This window comes from Dendrobates tinctorius, unplaced genomic scaffold, assembly GCF_039654945.1.
Source record: "Dendrobates tinctorius isolate UK_male_01 unplaced genomic scaffold, ASM3965494v1 ptg000057l, whole genome shotgun sequence".
In the NCBI taxonomy this organism is placed as follows: domain Eukaryota; kingdom Metazoa; phylum Chordata; class Amphibia; order Anura; family Dendrobatidae; genus Dendrobates; species Dendrobates tinctorius.
The window spans coordinates 24,357,627-24,376,312 of NW_027361725.1; the positions used below are offsets into that span (position 1 = coordinate 24,357,627).

At 46.3% G+C, this 18,686-nt stretch overlaps 2 protein-coding genes across 4 annotated transcripts in view; one reads left to right on the plus strand and one right to left on the minus strand.

Annotated features, from left to right (window-relative positions):
- Positions 1 to 3,745, plus strand: part of AP4S1 (adaptor related protein complex 4 subunit sigma 1) — a 60,265-nt gene extending 56,520 nt beyond the window's left edge. Inside the window, exon 6 of the mRNA XM_073577825.1 lies at positions 1,683 to 3,745. Within this exon, the coding sequence (XP_073433926.1) occupies positions 1,683 to 1,811 (129 nt within the window). The 3' untranslated portion in view covers positions 1,812 to 3,745. The remainder of the gene's footprint in view (positions 1 to 1,682) is intronic.
- Positions 3,746 to 5,388: 1,643 nt separating this feature from the next.
- Positions 5,389 to 18,686, minus strand: part of HECTD1 (HECT domain E3 ubiquitin protein ligase 1) — a 154,396-nt gene continuing 141,098 nt past the window's right edge. For all 3 annotated transcript variants that reach the window (XM_073577809.1, XM_073577808.1, XM_073577807.1), the window contains exons 38-42: positions 17,931 to 18,009; positions 11,063 to 11,156; positions 8,982 to 9,132; positions 7,209 to 7,353; positions 5,389 to 6,488 (exon numbers count right to left, since the gene is read on the minus strand). In XM_073577809.1, the coding sequence (XP_073433910.1) occupies positions 6,351 to 6,488; positions 7,209 to 7,353; positions 8,982 to 9,132; positions 11,063 to 11,156; positions 17,931 to 18,009 (607 nt within the window). In that variant the 3' untranslated portion in view covers positions 5,389 to 6,350. The remainder of the gene's footprint in view (positions 6,489 to 7,208; positions 7,354 to 8,981; positions 9,133 to 11,062; positions 11,157 to 17,930; positions 18,010 to 18,686) is intronic.

Sequence of the window (18,686 nt, forward strand, 5' to 3'; positions counted from 1 at the left end):
GCGACTTGGTCCGGTCTGCATACCTTTACAAAACATTACCAAATTCATTCTCGGGCCTCTGCAGATGCAGCTCTCGGCAGACGCATCCTGCAGTCGGCAGTGCCTCAGTGTTAACTCAGTGGTACATGGGGTATTAGCAGATGTATGCTCCCCACCCAGTGACTGCTTTAGGACGTCCCACTGTCTCTGCGTCCCCCAATGAGGCGTAGGAGAAATAGGGATTTTTGTGTACTCACCGTAAAATCCTTTTCTCCGAGCCATTCATTGGGGGACACAGCACCCACCCTCTTTAGCCTACTGGCTCATTGTAGCATTCTTAGGTTGTGACATTGTTATGGTTTTTGTTGACTGTTTAAGCTCCTACTGCTTTTTTCACCGAACTGGAGAAATCTCATCCAGCGAGAGGGTGTATACTGCAGGGGAGGAGCTTTTTTTCTGGTTTACTTATGCTGCTTGACACTAACACCCACTGTCTCTGTGTCCCCCAATGAATGGCTCGGAGAAAAGGATTTTACAGTGAGTACACAAAAATCCCTATTTTCCTATTGGTTACTTTTGATCACTGTGATAGACCCCATCACAGTGATCACAATAAATAAAAGGTAGTCCCTTAAAAAAAATGGTTTAGTAAATTTTGTTGGAAAAATAGGAAATCACTGGTCAACTTTTAACCCTTATAACGTCCTAACAAAAACAAAAAATGGGTTTCCAAAATTGTGCCGATGTAAAGTAGACATGTACTAAATGTTATTTATTAACTATTTTGGTCAATATGACTCTGATTTAAGGCCAAAAAAATTGTTCAAAAATTGCAAAATTTTTGCTAGATTTCCATTTTTTTCATAAATAAACACAAGTCACCTCAAAGAAATGTTACCATATGTTATGAGAAAACAGTCTCAGAATCAGTGGGATACGTTGAAGCGTTTCAAAGTTGTGACCTCATAAAGGGACGCTGGTCAGAATTGTAAAAATTGGCTTGGTCACTAAGGGGTTAAACTAGCTTCTGATCACTCAACAAACAAGCAAATCATTCATCCGTTGGGTGAAATGATGTTTTGGTTTTCTTAAGAGATTATCTTTCTTGGCAGCACATCGTTGCGTAAACCAGGTTTGCTGAAACAGGCCATCAAAGGACCACCGGTTAGCAAACAAGTAATAAGAAGTGATCGGCTAATGTCCGCAACTTAGGACTCTGCCAGAATCACTAGTTAAACCAAGAACAGGTGCCTGCTGCTTAATAGTGGAGCCAACCACTTATATACTCCTTCCCACCTCATTGGTTTCCACCTACCTCCTCCCTTCTTTGGCTCTATGAAGCCAGAGCTGTCAATGGAATTTGGGGGGGGGGGCGAGGAGATAGAATGAAAACAACTAGGTGGGAAGGTACAATTACATATTTGGCCGCTATCGTGCACCGAGCGCGTGTACTTGGTTTGAACAGTCGTTCTGCGCTTACAGTGTCCCTTTAACCCAATAATTGACTTTTCCAGTGTAAGAGTGCACATCTCACTTTGTGTAAATTGACCACTGGTTTCACCATTTTTTTTTTACTCATTTTGACGTCGATTTCTCGACTCTGGTTGAGAAAGAAGCGAAAATGGCAAATATTCGCTTTGAACAGAAAAATATGTTAATCTCGGTGATCTGCAGACCATTTATTCCTTCACTCTGATGTACAGATAATGTTCAATCTGGACAAGGTGCACATTATTCTGGATGAGATGGTGTTAAATGGCTGTGCCGTTGAAACAAACAAGAGCCGGATTCTTGCTCCACTCCTAGTGCTGGATAAAGTTGGAGACAGCTGACAACATCCTGGATGCTCACACACTGCCCCCTCCAAATGTCTTCATAGGTTTTCTATTCAATACTTGGAGTTAAAATCTGCCATAATTGAAGACTGCCACGGACAGTCACTTGTCTAGATGGTGAGTTTACGTTCAACCAGGCATGGGTATGAAAGTGCAGACTACCCATAACCATTCTTATTTCTAAATCGGAATAACGGCCACAACTGTCAGTTTATGGCACGATATCACCATTTGGGTCTTGTGCCCCAAAATAACCGCTAAGTATGACCATTATATAAAGGTAACGTCCAAACAGCATGATGTTCGAACGGCCTGCACCAACAAGTCTGGCAGGATGGAAAGTGTCCAACTTCGTCTTTGAGGGCTCAGAGGTCAGTGATGGCAGAGATACGTGTGGGGTGTCCGAGTCACCTGAATCCTGGGGCCGTTGTTGGTGATGTGGTTTTCCATTGCTGGAATAGGGCCCCACACCTTGCCCAATACATTACACCCACTCAGCCTTTATTGCTTAGAGCAGACCTATGGGTTTTCTAACATACTTATCACATATTAGGGGGCAGTTCTGTGCTTTATTAGTGGATTTCACAATTTTATATTATTAATGCTGTGAAAAACTGAACTTCATGATCTCTTCCATTATATTGTACTAGCTGTTGAACCCGTTCCAAGAAAGGGTGGCAAGCATTTTTATTGGTACACTTCTAGTGTCTTCATTAAAGTGGCGCGGAGATCACGTACGTGCACACACGGACTCCGGTGTCAATTTATTGAAGTACTTTACTACAATGTTAACATCGCACTGCGCACGCGCCGGCCATAGGGATAATGGCTATGGCCGGTGTGGACTGCTATGTTGACTTTGTAGTAGAATTCTTTAATAAAATGGTGTCAGAGTATGCGCTTGCACATACCATGCTATCCGGTGCCATTTTTTTTAAAGACACTGTCTGCAAATCTGCATATACAGTGTCTTCAATAAAATGGTGCTGGTTGTCGTGGCCGGCGCATTATGTTCATGTTGTAGTAGAATTCTTCAATTGAATTTTGCCAGTCAACGCGTGCGCATCCTGCGGTATTCGGCACCATTTTGTTGAGCTATTGGCTGCAAATTCGCATGTACAGTATCTTCAATAAAATGGCGCAGTATGCACATGCCACCCATCCCAGCTTTGTCCAGGACGCATTCACCGTTATACACAAGATATTTAGCGACTGCCTCCTCTTATTGATGTACTGTCCCAATTGCATCATCATGGTGTATTTTAGGTGATGGAGCATTGGTGTTGCATGTAATAAGTAAGATCTCCATTACTGCCAGGGTAATGTACGGTTGCAATCAGCACATGGTGCGTTCTTTTGTGTATATTTTATACATTGCTGCTAGAGGTGATTATATCAGATCATGATACAGAATTACACAATTCAAACAAAGAAATTGGCCTATTTTTTCTTTGCCCTTTGTTAATTAGTGGTTTGAGGGTTTTTGTACTTTTTTTTAGTTTTTATGGATTGTACATCAATAAAATGTCAGAAAAAGCACACAGAAAAGAAATAAAAATACAATATGGATGTGCATGCCGAAAATCTAATACAAGGTTTCTATCAAACAGAAGAGTCACATCATACCAGGATGGCAGAGCTGCATTAAAGTTTATCGGTGGCTTTAGTTTTCCCCCCAGATCACTAAGACATGCGAACAAGGAATGAGCCTGAACACAGATTTAATGTTGATAATGGGGCACATTTTTTAGGCCCGTTCCAAGGGGGTAATTTTTATGTGCAGTGAAACAGCCTTATGTACAATATAAACATTGGATTGTAATGTTTTTTTTCATTAAAAAAATAAAATAGAATGTTGGCTGCTCTTCTGCTACCTTTACATACCTTTTATTGTAACAGTGAGAACCACACAATAAAAACCTAATGTTTAAGCACCTGGTTTTCTTCTCTTATGTAGACTGCTAATTTTATTATTAGACGTAAAAAATTATGATGAACTAAAGCATTTTTATTTAATTTTTTTGTGGATGCTTTTCACTTTGAAAGTGTTCAGCATTTTTGTGAAGCAAATATTCAGAGCACTTTAAGGTCACATGCACACGTTCAGTATTTGTAAGGCAAAACCAGGAGTGGGTGATAGAAACATGTCACCACGTCTGTATTTATTATAGTTTTCCTCTGATTGCGCCACACATTTTGGCTTACAAATACTAATGCAAAACATTGAAAGTGGCTTAGTGGTGCTGCAAATCAATGAATGAGCATTAGCCTTACACGGACTGATAACCTATGTGCACACGCTGCGGTTTTTGCTGCGGATTTGGCCGCTGCGGATCTGCAGCAGTTCTGCAGACAGTGTACAGTACCTTGTAAGTCTATGTGATTTACAATCTGCTGTGCACATGCTGCGGATTTGTAACTGCGGAAAAGCTGCGGTTTTGAATCCACAGAAAGAATTGACATGTCACTTCTTTTCTGCGGTTTACCATCTCCTCCATTGTAGAGATGATAAACCACAGGGAAAACCACAGGTAAAACTGCAGATCATTTTACCTGCGGTTCCACAGATAAAAAATGCACAGACCAATTTGCAGCATGTGCACATAGCCTAAGCATACTGGCAATCACCAGTGCTTGTTTGTTTGGTGACGGATTTTGATATAATCTATTGTCATTGGCAGCACACGGTCTTGTGCCTATAACATGATGCTGTACCTAGGCAGTAAAACCAAAAGTACTTGTGAGAGCTGCATGATTTAGGGGCAGAGACCCAGATTCCAACAAAGTGTCGCATGCTGGGGGTTGCATGGATTACTTTTGATTTAAATCACTGCTTTATCTACTAGTTCTTTGAATAACCCCACTCACAGCACTGATTTGTTCACGGTGTATAGGCAGAAAGCTGCCCATCAGTGATAAGGTGGAGTTATACAGAGTTAATTAATATGGAGGACTACCTGGCAGCCGGTTAACTAAGTCCTGTGGTAATAATTTCCTGCTGATTTGTCAGAGCTGCAGTAAGCAGCCCAGTAAGTGACACAGCTGGAATTAGGGTCTCTCCCCTTAAAACATGGAGACAGATTGACACTTAGGCCGGGATCACACATGCAAGAAACATGGCTGAGTCTCGCATGTTAATACCTGGCACTGCCGCCGGCACTCAGGAGCGGAGCGTTCAACTGTATGTATTGCTATGCGGTAGTGATCCACAATTCATGATCACGTTTTATATCAGTACAATGTTTCTGCCCCAATCCAACTTATGTTAAACCGTAATCAAGTATGGAGTATGAATTAAGGGTATAGTTACATGAGGCATTTTTTTTCAAGTGGTTGTCCACTACTAGGACTACCCTTTCTCAGTCTGAACACATACTCCCTTCCCATCCCGGCCCTCGCGTTCCTGGGGAGCTCTGTGCCTAACCAGAGGAAAACATTCAGATGGAGAAGGATGTCCTAGCAGTGGACAACCCCTGTAATTTAAAGACTCCTGTAAACATAGTGGACGTCGTGTCTCGGCACTGTGCCCACTCGTAACCATATAAAATCAAAAAGATTCAGAACGGCTCACACATCAGACTGCAGATATTTATTTTTCGGCACACATACTGGAAATGTGTTTTGTTTTAATTTCTTTATTAACTTTTTATTTTTTACTTCAAACTGCAACAAGTTAAATAAAGATTTATAATATACAAAGAAAATACAAGAGAGCAATCTTTTTCCTTTTTTTATTTAACCCTTTTAAGTGCGAGGAACAGCCTTCTTCACAGGAGTTAAACGTTACCCTGAACAATGAAGGGGGTATATTAGGCTTTACGCCGTCGTACATTGTTGTAGGGACTGAAATCATCATCATCTGCACAAACACTTCAGTTCAATCTGCATAGCAGGGGCTTTAAAAAAAAAAAAAAATCATATAATTCCAATCCTTCCAGATTAAGGAGGACGTTATAATAACAAAAGGTGCGTGGTTATAACGTTTGGGGAAAGAAAAATACTAAGGAAATTTAAATAGTGCAGGCACCATTACAAATAAAATGGAAAAATAATGTAAGAAAAAAAACCAAAGCTTCAGGATTCCATTAACGTTCTACATCTGATGGAAGCAGCTTTCTGGCATGTTAGTTTAAAGCTAGCAAAATGAGAGTTGGATGCAGGAGAGCAGAGCGCGGGGGTGCCGACGTAGTGTATTATGTTCATACAACAGACGATACACTTTTACAATGTCTGAGTGCTAGGAGGCATATATGACGGGCTTCTCTGCCCTCCAAACCAGCAGCTGCCAGCGGGAAGCGGCAGATTAAGCGCTTTCCGTCAGTCATGCCAGAAGAGACCAGTTTATCATTAGCAGCGAACAAGAAAACAAATGACGAAATAAAAGGCATTACACCCACTCTCTCATGTAAAGCCTCGCAGAGGGGGTGTAAGGAACACACAGCGAGAGGAAGAAAGGCCATGTCTTGTCTCAGCACACGAACACGAGGGAGTGCCGCAAGTAACAAGGTTTAGTGTCCTGTCAGCCCCAAGGGGTGCTCAGTTCAGATGGAATCCCTTCTCCATGGTAGCAGCAAGCAGGCGGTCTCTCATTATCTCCTCCGAAGAATATTCCGGCAACTTAAGATAATGCACACAGGTATTCACAGACGGATAGCTAGCATCAGTTGCATCAACCTGACAAAGAGAGAGATGTAAGGTTAGAAATTAATATCCTCAGCTTTCATGTATTAGTCAATCCTCGTGAAAAAAAAATCCTGGCAATTTTGCTTCTAGCCGACTTCTACAGTAGAGCATGTATGTGCACATGTTAATACTAAATAAACAGTACATATACTGTATATACATAGTACATAAACACAGACAGTACATGTGTACATACATATACAAAGTACACACACATACATGTGTATATAAATTTCTTTTAATTGTCCAGTGGAAGTCTGGCAGTCTATCCTTTTACCTAGATTTGTCATGAAAAACCCAGACGTGTCTATGGAAAAACCCCTTTCAACTACATGTGAGTGACACTTTCCAAGGAGCCGTGGCACCGCGATTACTGTGTTCTGTTAGAGGAGAAGCTTCACTTCAGCCCTCCGGGACATTTCATAAAGGGACATGCAAAAAGTGCACATGAGGATTCTACGTTCCCACAATGAATTTTTCATGCTGCATATTTTTGCTGGTAAAAAAAAGCAATTTCCAGTAAAGGTGATCTAAAAAAAATCGTGCTTTACTGGAAATTGCTTCTTTGGCCTTTGAGCACTTGGCTGGTCTGTAATTTGTATATTAAGTAACGGATTTCCTTCTAAAGTCTTCTTGTCAACTCCAAAATTTTGCTCTGCGGTAAAATGTAAAGACTTAGAAAAAGACGAAAACCTCTAAATAATGGCTCACCTTTCTCACAACGGTGAGGCGCGGATGCAGATTGGCTAGTCCTCCAGGCGGCAATGTAGAGCACCCAGTTGTAAACTGTAGAAAAGCCTTCCTCTCATCCGAGGACATGCCACAGAGGACTCGTACAAAACGTAGGAAGCCGGGGCTAAGAGAGCAGGAAACTCGAGTAAGTCATATAGTCCTCTAAAGCATCAATTGGTTAAGAGGAATTTTGTTCAGCAAGTTTTCATGTTCTACAAGTGTTAATTTAGAGATTGCAACAATGAAGCATTAAGTGCTCTAGGCATGAGTGAGCACTTATGAAGCCATTGCCTCCGAAGCTTGTTTCATAGAATCATAGAGTTGGAAGGGACCTCCTGGGCCATCTGGTCCAACCCCCTGCTCAAAGCAGGATTCGCTAAATCATCCCAGTCAGATGTCTGTCCAGCCTCTGTTTGAAGACTTCCATTGAAGGAGAACTCACCACTTCTCGTGGCAGCCTGTTCCACTCATTGATCACTCTGTCAAAAAGTTTTTTCTAATATCTAATCTGTGTCTCCTCCCATTCAGTTTCATCCCATTGCTTCTAGTCTTTCCTTGTGCAAATGAGAATAAAGTTGATCCTTCTACAATGTGACAGCCCTTTAGATATTTGTAGACAGCTATTAAGTCTCCTCTCAGTCTTCTCTTTTGCAAACTAAACATTCCCAAATCCTGCAACCTTTCCTCATAAGACAGGGTTTGCAGACCGGTCACCATTCTGGTCGCTCTTTTCTGAACTTGCTCCAGTTTGTTGATGTCTTTTTTAAAATGTGGTGCCCAAAACTGGACACAATATTCCAGATGAGGTCTGACCAAAGAGGAGTAGAGGGAAATAATGACTTCACGTGATCTAGACTGTATGCTTCTGTTAATACATCCTAGAATTGCATTTGCCTTTTTTGCTGCTGCATCACACTGTTGACTCATATTCAGTCTGTGATCTATTAGTATACCCAAGTCTTTTTCACATGTGCTGTCACTTAGCCCTATTCCTCCCATTCTATATATGCTTTTTCCATTTTTATTGCCCAGATGTAGTACTTTGCATTTCTCCCTGTTAAAAACCATTCTGTTAGTTGCTGCCCACTTCTCCAGTTTATTTAAATCTTTTTGAATCCTCTCTCTCTCTTTTCTAGTATTAGCTATCCCTCCTAGCTTTGTGTCATCAGCAAATTTAATCAGTTTTCACCAAATAGCACCAGCCATCAGGCAAGAAAATTAGACAATCAAAATAAAGAAGCTGGTGCCTGACAGGGACACAACCTCAGGTGATAGTGGCTCCTGAAGTGTTCTCTTATGCCCAAAGCACTTACTTTTTAATTTGCATATGAATGAAAAAGGAAATAAATAGGAAATGCAGCAACAGATAGAAGATATAAAAGTGTAGATGGATTTATACTGTAAAGACAAGTATGTCCATGTATGTGCTTATGATCTTATTGACAGATTCCCTTTATATAAATATTACATCTTTAACTAAAAGTCGACAAAGTGGTATCATAACAATACGTGTGTGAAACGGAAATCGGCTAATGAAGATACTAGACAATGTGAAAATGATCACCTAAGGGCACAGTCAGATCCTCGTATAAATCGGACCGAGATCAAACCACAACAGCTTAATCTATTCTATGCAGCTGTCACAGTCGGGTCAGTCCACGCAGGACTGGTGGTCCGATTTATATGGACAAATGAATGTACCCAAAACAATTGATGTTAAGGCAACTCTCTCTACCATCACCAGGAATGTACCTTTCTCTTGTGTAACCTAGCTTGGGCTCTGTGTAATTTATAATGTCTTCAGCACACCAGGAGGGAGACTGGTTTCCACAAAGAATCATCTGGACCTCCTCAGGGCTGAAAGAACCCAGTTTCTCCATAGGGAATACTTTATTAAAGCCACCTAAGAAAAAAGAGGAGAAGATAATTATGTGATAAGGACAAATGCTCCATAATAGGCTATTTTTCCCCCTGAGAAAACCAGAACTGCCGCATTAACGCTGTATTTGTGCAATAAAGGGGCTATTCAGGACCAGAAAAGAAAAAGGTTTGGTCTTCAGCTGACACCACTATGTCCTTGTGCTGTGTCCTATCACAATTCCAAATACAGTCTCTGTATGAGGCTGGCGTAGAGCGGAAAACTGCAGATTTTCCAATCTGGTGCGTTTGCAGAAAATCCACAACATACCATAGAGCCGACCGTTGCTCTGCATTGTGTGACCAATCCCCGATAAACGGCGAGACTCTGTATGCCCGCACTGCTGTGTGCTGCTCAGTCAGTAGGTAACAGGTTACATGGAAAGGAGATTTATGGGAAATTTCAGGAAAGCAAGAATGCTAATTTTCAGAAGTTTAACTGCTAAAGCAAAGCAGTTGTTAATAATCACTGTGAGCTCTCTACAGATACCATTGCAACTTTGCCTACACCGGGCTGAAGCAGGGGCCCAAGTGTCGCACCGTACCCTCCCCAGCCCGCCGTCACCGCTAACTGCATCCTTAGGATACAGACAGCCGTGGACACCTTGGTGGAGGAGGGGCTGCCGGCTCCATCTTTCACCAATAAGTGTATGAGACATCATTTCATTGCGCTGCCGAGACTTAATGCACAGGTGATAGGAGCAGAACACTGGGGGAAAGGGAGTAAGGCGAGTAAGTGGTGTTTTTTTTCATGTGCATGGGATACTTGTATGTATCTAAGAGGGTGTGTGTGGGGGCTCACGCCACATAGAGGAGGCTGTGTGGGGGGTGGCTCGTGACACAGAGGAGGCTGTGTGGGGAGTGGCTCGCGACACAGAGGAGGCGGTGTGGGGGGCTCGCGACAGAGGAGGCGGTGTGGGGGGGCTCGCGACAGAGGAGGCGGTGTGGGGGGGCTCGCGACAGAGGAGGCGGTGTGTGGGGGCTCACGCTGAATATAAGAAGCAGTCCGTGGGGGCTCACGCTGAATATAAGAAGCAGTGCGTGGGGGCTCACGCTGAATATAAGAAGCAGTGCGTGGGGGCTCACGCCGCATATAAGAGGTGGTGCTGGGGGGGGGGGTCGCGCCGCATATAGGAGGCAGTGCGTGAGGCTCGCGCTGCATATAAGAGGCAGTGCGAAGGGGCTCGTGCTGCATATAAGAGGCAGTGCGAAGGGGCTCGTGCCACATATAAGAAGCAGTGCGTGGGGGCTCGCGCTGCATAGAGGAGGCTATGTGTTGGCTCATAATGTATACAGGAGGCTGTGTGTGCGCTGACTATACAAATTAGGAAGTATCAACAGTGTTTCCCAGTCCAGTCCAAGCAATGCGACAGGTGCCAAGAGGGAGCAGGAGCTTCGGGGTCTTAGCACATCCTAATCAGTTCAGCTCAGCAGTGCAGGAAGGAGACTGAATTTGCCCTTGTCCTGGAGCTAATTTAGACCAGCCCCAGTTACTGAGGGAATCAATTATAAAAAAAAAAAAAAAAAAAAGGAATTTTAATATTTAAATGGCCACGAAAGGTTATTGGATTTATAGGGAAACAATGAATTAATGAATTAAGGAAAAGAACAAACAAGAAAAAAAAAATACAATTGTAAGAGAAAAAGAGCCCTAAAAATCTGAAACTGTTTCTAGCTCAGATCTTGAAAATAATACAAAAATGTCTTCTATATTACAAAAATAGTAACAGAAAAAGCAATACCATTTAAAATTTATTTTAGTGACACTGTATGGTAAAAAAAACCCCAAAAAACAAAGCACACACTAAATGAATGGCAAGAAATGACCTGGTCTTGAACGGATTAAAGTCCAGCATGGCTAAAGATTCACACATTTATTTTTCAACAATCGCATACATTAAACTCTGCAGACTTACTTCTAAATGCTTCCATCTGTTTTTGGACACCAGTCTGCATACAATAGTCAAACATCAGATCAACATACTCTTCAGCATTGTCTATAGTCACCATCTGCAAGAAAGAGTCAAGTGAGTGCTGCGCAAGTCTGAGTCCTGCTGTTCTCCTGCCTTTCACTTTCTCTATATCCTTATTAACTCTCCTTTACAATCAGAGGATTAGATTCTGTCCTGATCATATGAAATCGACACTGCTGCAGCATCCATGTAAATGCCTTACGTCCAGGAGAGAAAATCAGTAAAGGTACACATACTGTACGTCCAGGAGAGAAAAATCAGGATGGGTGCACATACTGTACGTCCAGGAGAGAAAAATCAGGATGGGTGCACATACTGTACGTCCAGGAGAGAAAAATCAGGATGGGTGCACATACTGTACGTCCAGGAGAGAAAAATCAGGATGGGTGCACATACTGTACGTCCAGGAGAGAAAAATCAGGATGGGTGCACATACTGTACGTCCAGGAGAGAAAAATCAGGATGGGTGCACATACTGTACGTCCAGGAGAGAAAAATCAGGATGGGTGCACATACTGTACATCCAGGAGAGAAAAATCAGGATGGGTGCACATACTGTACATCCAGGAGAGAAAAATCAGGATGGGTGCATATACTGTACGTCCAGGAGAGAAAAATCAGGATGGGTGCACATACTGTACGTCCAGGAGAGAAAAATCAGGATGGGTGCACATACTGTACGTCCAGGAGAGAAAAATCAGGATGGCCTCTTGATGTAAAACAGGATTTTTAAGTTGCTTACCGTAAAATCTGTTTCTCGGAGCCTTCATTGGGGGACACAGAGACCATGGGTGTATGCTGCTGCCACTAGGAGGCTGACACTATGCACAAAAAAGGTTAGCTCCTCCTCCGCAGTGTACACCCCACCGACCGGCAGGGAATTCCTCAGTTAGTGAGAAAGCAGTAGGAGAAGTAACAGAATAGATTGAAAAACAGAACAGACAACTCAACTGTAAATAACCAACAAACATAAGGACAGGAGTTGTAGAACTTGGGAGGGTGCTGTGTCCCCCAATGAAGGCTCCGAGAAACAGATTTTACGGTAAGCAACTTAAAAATCCTGTTTTCTCGTTCACCTTATTGGGGGACACAGAGACCATGGGACGTCCCAAAGCAGTCCCTGGGGTGGGAAACAAACTTCCATCAGGCCAGCGGACTCACCACCGCCGCCTGCAGAATCCTTCTACCTAGGCTGGCTTCCGCCGAAGCGTAGGTGTGGACTCTGCAGCATTTCACAAACGTGTGAACCGATGAGCAGGATGCAGCTTTGCAAAGCTGCAGCACAGAAGCTCTGTGGCGTACCGCCCAGGAGGCACCCACTGCCCGAGTAGAGTGGGCCCTGATCCCGGAGGGGCTCCGCGACGCTTAACTCGGTAGGCTTCCAAAATTGCCGATTTGATCCAGCGAGCAACAGTGGCATTTGACGCCGGGAGACCTTTCCGCACCCCGTCTGGAATAATGAAAAGCGACTGTCTTTCGGAAGGGAGTCGTCCTAGACAGATAGACCCTTATCGCCCTAACCAGATCCAGCTTGTTGAAGGACCGCTCTCGGGAATGAGCGGGACTCGGACAGAAGGACGGCAGAACGATCTCCTCCTTGAGGTGAAACGAAGACACCACCTTCGGATGGAAAGAGGGCGGGGGCTGTAGAACCACCTTATCATGGTGAAGTACCAGGAAGGGAGATTGGCAAGAAAGAGCTGCCAATTCCGACACGCGCCGGACGGAAGTGATGGCCACCAGAAAGGCTAACTTCCAAGAAAGGAGAGAAAGGGAAATATCTCTGATATTTTCAAAGGGAGGACCTTGCAGAACCCCTAGAGCCAGATTAAGGTCCCATGGATCCACGGGCGCCCGGTACGGCGGAACCGTGTGAGCCACGCCCTGAAGAAAGGTCTTGACCTGAGGACAGGAAGCCAACGTCTTTTGAAACAAAATGGACAGTGCCGAAACCTGACCTTTCAAGGAACTGAGGGCAAGCCCCGCATCCAGTCCTGCCTGAAGAAACGCTAGGATTGAAGGGAGTGAAAAAGACATGGGCGCGAAGCCATAGGACTCACACCAAGTGAAATAGGCCTTCCAAGTACGGTAGTAGATCTTGGAAGAAGATGGCTTTCTGGCTCGGATCATGGCCTGAATTACATGGTTGGAAAATCATGCTTGTTTCAAAACCTCGGTCTCAACAGCAACGCCGTTAAAATGAGCGGCCGAGAATTGGGGTGGCAAATCGGACCTTGAGACAGCAGATCTGTTCTGTCTGGAAGCTTCCAGGGGGCGTCCGCGAGAAGGTTGACAATGTCCGCGAACTAAGACCTTCTGGGCCAATTCGGGGCAAGGAGAATGACTGGAATTCCTTCTGCCTTGAACTTCTTCAACAGCTTGGGCAGAAGAGGCAGGGGAGGGAACAGGTAGGGGAGTTCGAACTGCGACCAAGGAACGGCCAGAGTGTCGGCGCCCACTGCCAGAGTGTCTCGAGACCTGGAAACAAACTGTGGGACTTTCCTGTTGAGGCGAGACGCCAGGAGGTCTACGTCCGGGGTGCCCCACCGACGGAAGAGCAGAAGAAACACCTCCGGATGTAGGGACCACTCCCCCGCCGCGAGGCCCTCCCGGCTGAGAAAATCGGCGGCCCAGTTGTCTACGCCGGGAATGTGTACCGCGGAGATTGTCGGAACGGAGATCTCCGCCCAAAGAAGAATCTTGGACACCTCCGCCAGAGCTGAGACACTCTGTGTCCCCCCTTGGCGGTTGACATACGCCACCGCTGTGGCATTGTCTGTCTGAATCCGGACAGGCAGTCCCTTGAGGAGTTTCTCCCAGTGAACGAGAGCCAGATGGATCGCTCGAATCTCTAGGACGTTGATCGGCAGAGCTGAATCCCGATCCGACCATCGGCCCTGAACCGTGTGGTTGCGGAACACTGCCCCCCAGCCGAGGAGACTGGCATCTGCTGTTACTATCTGCCAGTGAATGGGAAGAAAGGAACGACCCGATAGAATGAGAGGCGACGTCAACCACCAGTTGAGGGACCGCTTGATCCGGTATGAAAGATGAACAGGGCAATCCAGGGACAGAGGCAATCTGTTCCACCTCGACAGAATGGCCTGCAGGAGAGGTCTGGCGTGAAATTGGACAAAGGGAACTGCCTCTATCGCCGCCACCATCTTTCCCAGGACCCTCATGGCTTTACGGAGGGACGGGAGTCGTGTGATCTGCAGCGATCGTACTTCCTGCTGCAGGGAGAGAATCTTCTCTTGTGGGAGAAAGACCCTTGACCGACGAGTGTCGAACCGTAGGCCGCCTAGAAAGACCAGAGGTTGGGTAGGAATCAGAGAGGACTTTTTCCTGTTGATGATCCACCCGAAATTGGAAAGAGTGTCCAGGACGATTGACAAACTTTGGTGAGCCTGTTGAAATGAGGGAGCTTTGATCAGAATATCGTCGAGGTACGGGAAAAGAACGAGACCTCTGACCTTCAATGAAGCCAACAACGCAGCCATGATCTTAGTGAAGACTCTGGGAGCGGTGGCAAGACCGAAGGGCAGTGCGACGAACTGGTAGTGGTGCTGCCGAATCGCGAGACGCAGTAACTTCTGATGTCCGGAGAAAATTGGAACATGTAAATAGGCATGTTGGATGTCTATTGAGCACATGAATTCCTGCTCCTCCATGGAAGCGATGACCGAGCGAAGCGACTCCATGCGGAAGTGGCAAAGGCGGACCCTCTTGTTGAGCGGCTTGAGAACCAAGATGGGTCGAGCTGCGCCGTTTTTTTTTTTTTTTTTTCTTGGCACTACAAACAGGTTCGAATAGAGCCTTGTGAAGCGCTCCGATTCGGGAAAGGGCACAATCACCCCGGAACTGAGGAGAGAGGCGATAGCCGTAGAGAACCCCGAGATCAAGGCTGGATCTTTTGGAGGCTGGGATTCGAAGAAACGATCCCGTGGAAGAGAGACGAACTCTATCTTGTATCCTGAGGATACGACCTCCCTGACCCAAGCTTCCTCTACGGAGGCCAGCCAAACGTCCCTGAAGGAAGCCGATCTGCCAATTGGAAGGACCCCTCGAGTGCCCGACGATAGTCATGCTGAAGTAGACCGTCCAGATCTAGATCTGGACGGTCTGCCCTGGGAAGAGTGGGATCACCAGGAAGGAGTGGGTCTGAAGGAAACTTTCTATCCTGGCGAGCCTGCGGTCTCTGTTGGCTGGAGTTGTCTGCCGTATTGAAACGGCGGAAAGCCCGAAAGGGTCGAAACTGACGCCTTAGTGGAGGACTGCGAGGCTTGGACTGAGGGAGGAGTGAACTCGTGCCTCCAGAGGCGTCCTTAATAATCTGGTCCGATTGGAACCCAAAGAGGCGCACCCCCTGAAAAGGCAGGTTAGTGAGGGACTTTTTAGAAGACAAGTCCGCTTGCCAGGCCTTTAGCCAAATTGTACGTCGAATTGCAACTACGTTGCTTGACGCCTGAACTGCGCAGGATGCGGCATCCAAGCAAGCGGAAAGAAGATAGACCCCCGCATGGAAGATCTGATTGGCGAGATCGGCCAAACGCTCCGGTTGCGCTTTATCCAAGATGCCCTGACGAAGGTAGTCTGCCCACGTGGCTATGGCCTTTGCTGCCCAGGAAGAAGCCAAGCTTGGACATACCGCCGCTGAAGCCGCTTCGAAGGCAGACTTCGCCAGGGATTCTATAATCCTGTCATTAGAATCCTTTAGGGACGCCACACCTGAAAGCGGGAGAACCGTATTATTGGAAAGCCTGGACACGGGCGGATCCACCGAGGGAGAAGCAGACCAGTTGTCCGTGAGCTCCTTAGCGAATGGATAGAGTACGCCGAGACGCTTTCCTCTTTGAAAGCGTCTGGTCAGATCCTCTCTTTCCCTGGTAAAAATCTTTCCAAACTCGGAATGGAAAGGAAATACCCTGGAGGGAGTTTCTGCCCGTCTGAACGAAACCTCCTGATCTGAGGATTTCGCAGGGGAGTCAGCAATATCGAAGGTATGATGGATCGCTGCAATGAGGTTCTGCACTGTGAACTTCATGTTTGCATCCTGGTCTGAATCCAGCTATAAAATCCCCTCAGATGACCTGTCCAAAAGCGCTTCACCTGACTCGGGAGAGGAGGCCCGAGTGGGAGGCTGCTGAGAAGGGTTATGCGGTGAGATGGGGCGAGGAGAGGATTCCGGCTGGGTCTTTTGCGACTAACGCTGGCTGACTCAGATGGAATAACTTGGGACCTGCTTGGCCCTGCCGAAGAGTCCAGGGGCAACGTATCCAGAACGGTCACCAGGGACTGAGACACCTTGGTGAGGTCTGCCACTGATTGAGATAGAGAGGAGGCCCAGCCAGGCGTGGGGGGGTTCACCCTCACCTGGGGCAGTAGATGGCCCCTGGACGGCGTCAGGCTGAAGTTAGACATAGTGAAAAGCTGAGGTAGTGCTGGAAGGTTGGGGGACAGAGGGCGGAGAAGGGTCAGTCTGCAGTGCAGAGCTACTCACGGTCCGGTGTCCCCAGAAGCGATGCTCTGCGACCTGTCAGTGGATGCGGGTCAGAGCGAAATCCGGCCGACAGACCACCTGAGCGAAAAACCAGCTGGCAGATGGTGATATCCGGTGACGAGCTGGTGTCCGGCTGACAGGCTGGGAAAATGGCGCCTGCCTGAGAAAGAGCGCGCGTCCAGGAGAGGAGGGAGGGCGGAGCACACCACAGGGTTAAAACTCTCTGCCCTCTGGCAAATAGCGGGCTGGGCAGGTGAAGGACAGGCGGTGGGAGGGCCTGGGAAGAGCGGGAGAGAAGCCCGCTTAGAAGAAAGGGGCGGGGGGCGTGGCCGCGACGCTGCGGTAGGCCCGAACTAAAGCCGGGGCCTAAATTAGTTGCGGCGGCCGCCTGTCAGCAGGGGGTCGGCGCGGAGGTCGGAAAAAGGACGCCGCCGCCGGAAGCCGCGTCCAAGGGAAGAAGGAGAGGAAGAGGCCCTGTACTCCCTGTCCCCAGAAAGGGGGGAGGGAAGGGGGGAACGCGGGGGCCAGCAATATGGAGCATGGTGTGCCTATGGGCGTAGGGCGACTACGAGCGACCGCAGCGCCCGCTCCCTGTGCCATTGAAGAGGCGCACCCCCTGTCCGTCGGGAATGGGCAGCCAGGTAAATAAAAATAAAAAATCCATACTCACCCATCCCCGATCCGTTACCTGGGACTGAAGAACTCCTGCGTCTCATCCAACCGACAGGCTCTGGTAGGCGAGTGGGAGGGAGACTGGCGACAAGGACCCCTGGAGTCGCTGGCACGTCTTGGTGTCGGCGTCCGTCTGGCTGGTCCTGCCGCGGAGAACTGCAAGGATACGGGGTGGCAGTACACGCCGTACTCGCAGACTCCATGTGGGAGTACAGATGTGACTTTTCACTCTGTATCCCTCCGTAGAACCTGTAAAGGAACGACGCACGACGAGGTAGATATGGGTCTAATGAAAGACCCGTGTCCACCTCCTACTGACACTAAGCTAAACTGAGGAATTCCCTGCCGGTCGGTGGGGTGTACACTGCGGAGGAGGAGCTAACCTTTTTTGTGCATAGTGTCAGCCTCCTAGTGGCAGCAGCATACACCCATGGTCTCTGTGTCCCCCAATAAGGCGAACGAGAAATAAGGTTTCTATTCACTGAGTGCATGCAGGCTTTGAAGACTTGTAATATTTCCTTTACAGAAAAGTTATAAAACTTTCCGGAAATTGCTTTGCGTTTTATTTTAAAATCACTCCGTGCTATCCTAAAATAAAAACGGAACATTTTTGTAGAAGATGTGAATCTTGTTGCTTACCTCATCCTCACCATTAGGTTTCAGGTCGACGGCACTAAAGCCATAAACACGAGATGAAGGACAGAACTGGAAATTAAGCCTAAATTTAAAAAAAAAAAAAAAAAAAAAAGTCATGTCAAGTGAAGATTTTGGGGGTAAAGTTGGAGATTAGATCTGCAAAGTTTTAGGAAAGAGAAAAGCTCAGTGTGTAATCACAGACTAACAGCAGACATGAGATGAGGCTTAACCCCTTCCCGACCAGTTTTTCTTTTCCATTTTTGCACTTTCGTTTTTTCCTCCCCTCAGTCCAAGGGCCATAACTTTATTTTTCCATTGATAGTCATAGGAGGGCTTGTTTTTTGCAGTACGAGTTGTACTTTTGAATGACACCATTCATTATCATGTGATGTACTGGTAAGAGGGAAAAAACAATTCTGCATTTTTTTTATTATTTACAGCAAAACTTATTTGGCAATTTGACTCTAGGTCAGGACAATTATGGAAATAGCAAGCATATCAAATTTGTATTTTACTTTAGTGGTGAAAAAAATTCAGAAATTTGTTTAATAAAAGATTAAGTGCACCTGTCACCTGTTTTGACCGCTATAAGATGCGGCCACTGCCTATCTACAGTATTCCCTAATGCTGTAGATAAGCCCCCGGTCCGACCTGAAAGAGAAGAAAAATAAGTTTTATTATACTCACCAGGGAGGGGCGGTCCGGTCCGATGGGTGTCGCAGGTCCGGTGCCTCCCATCTTCTTCTTACGATGTCGTCC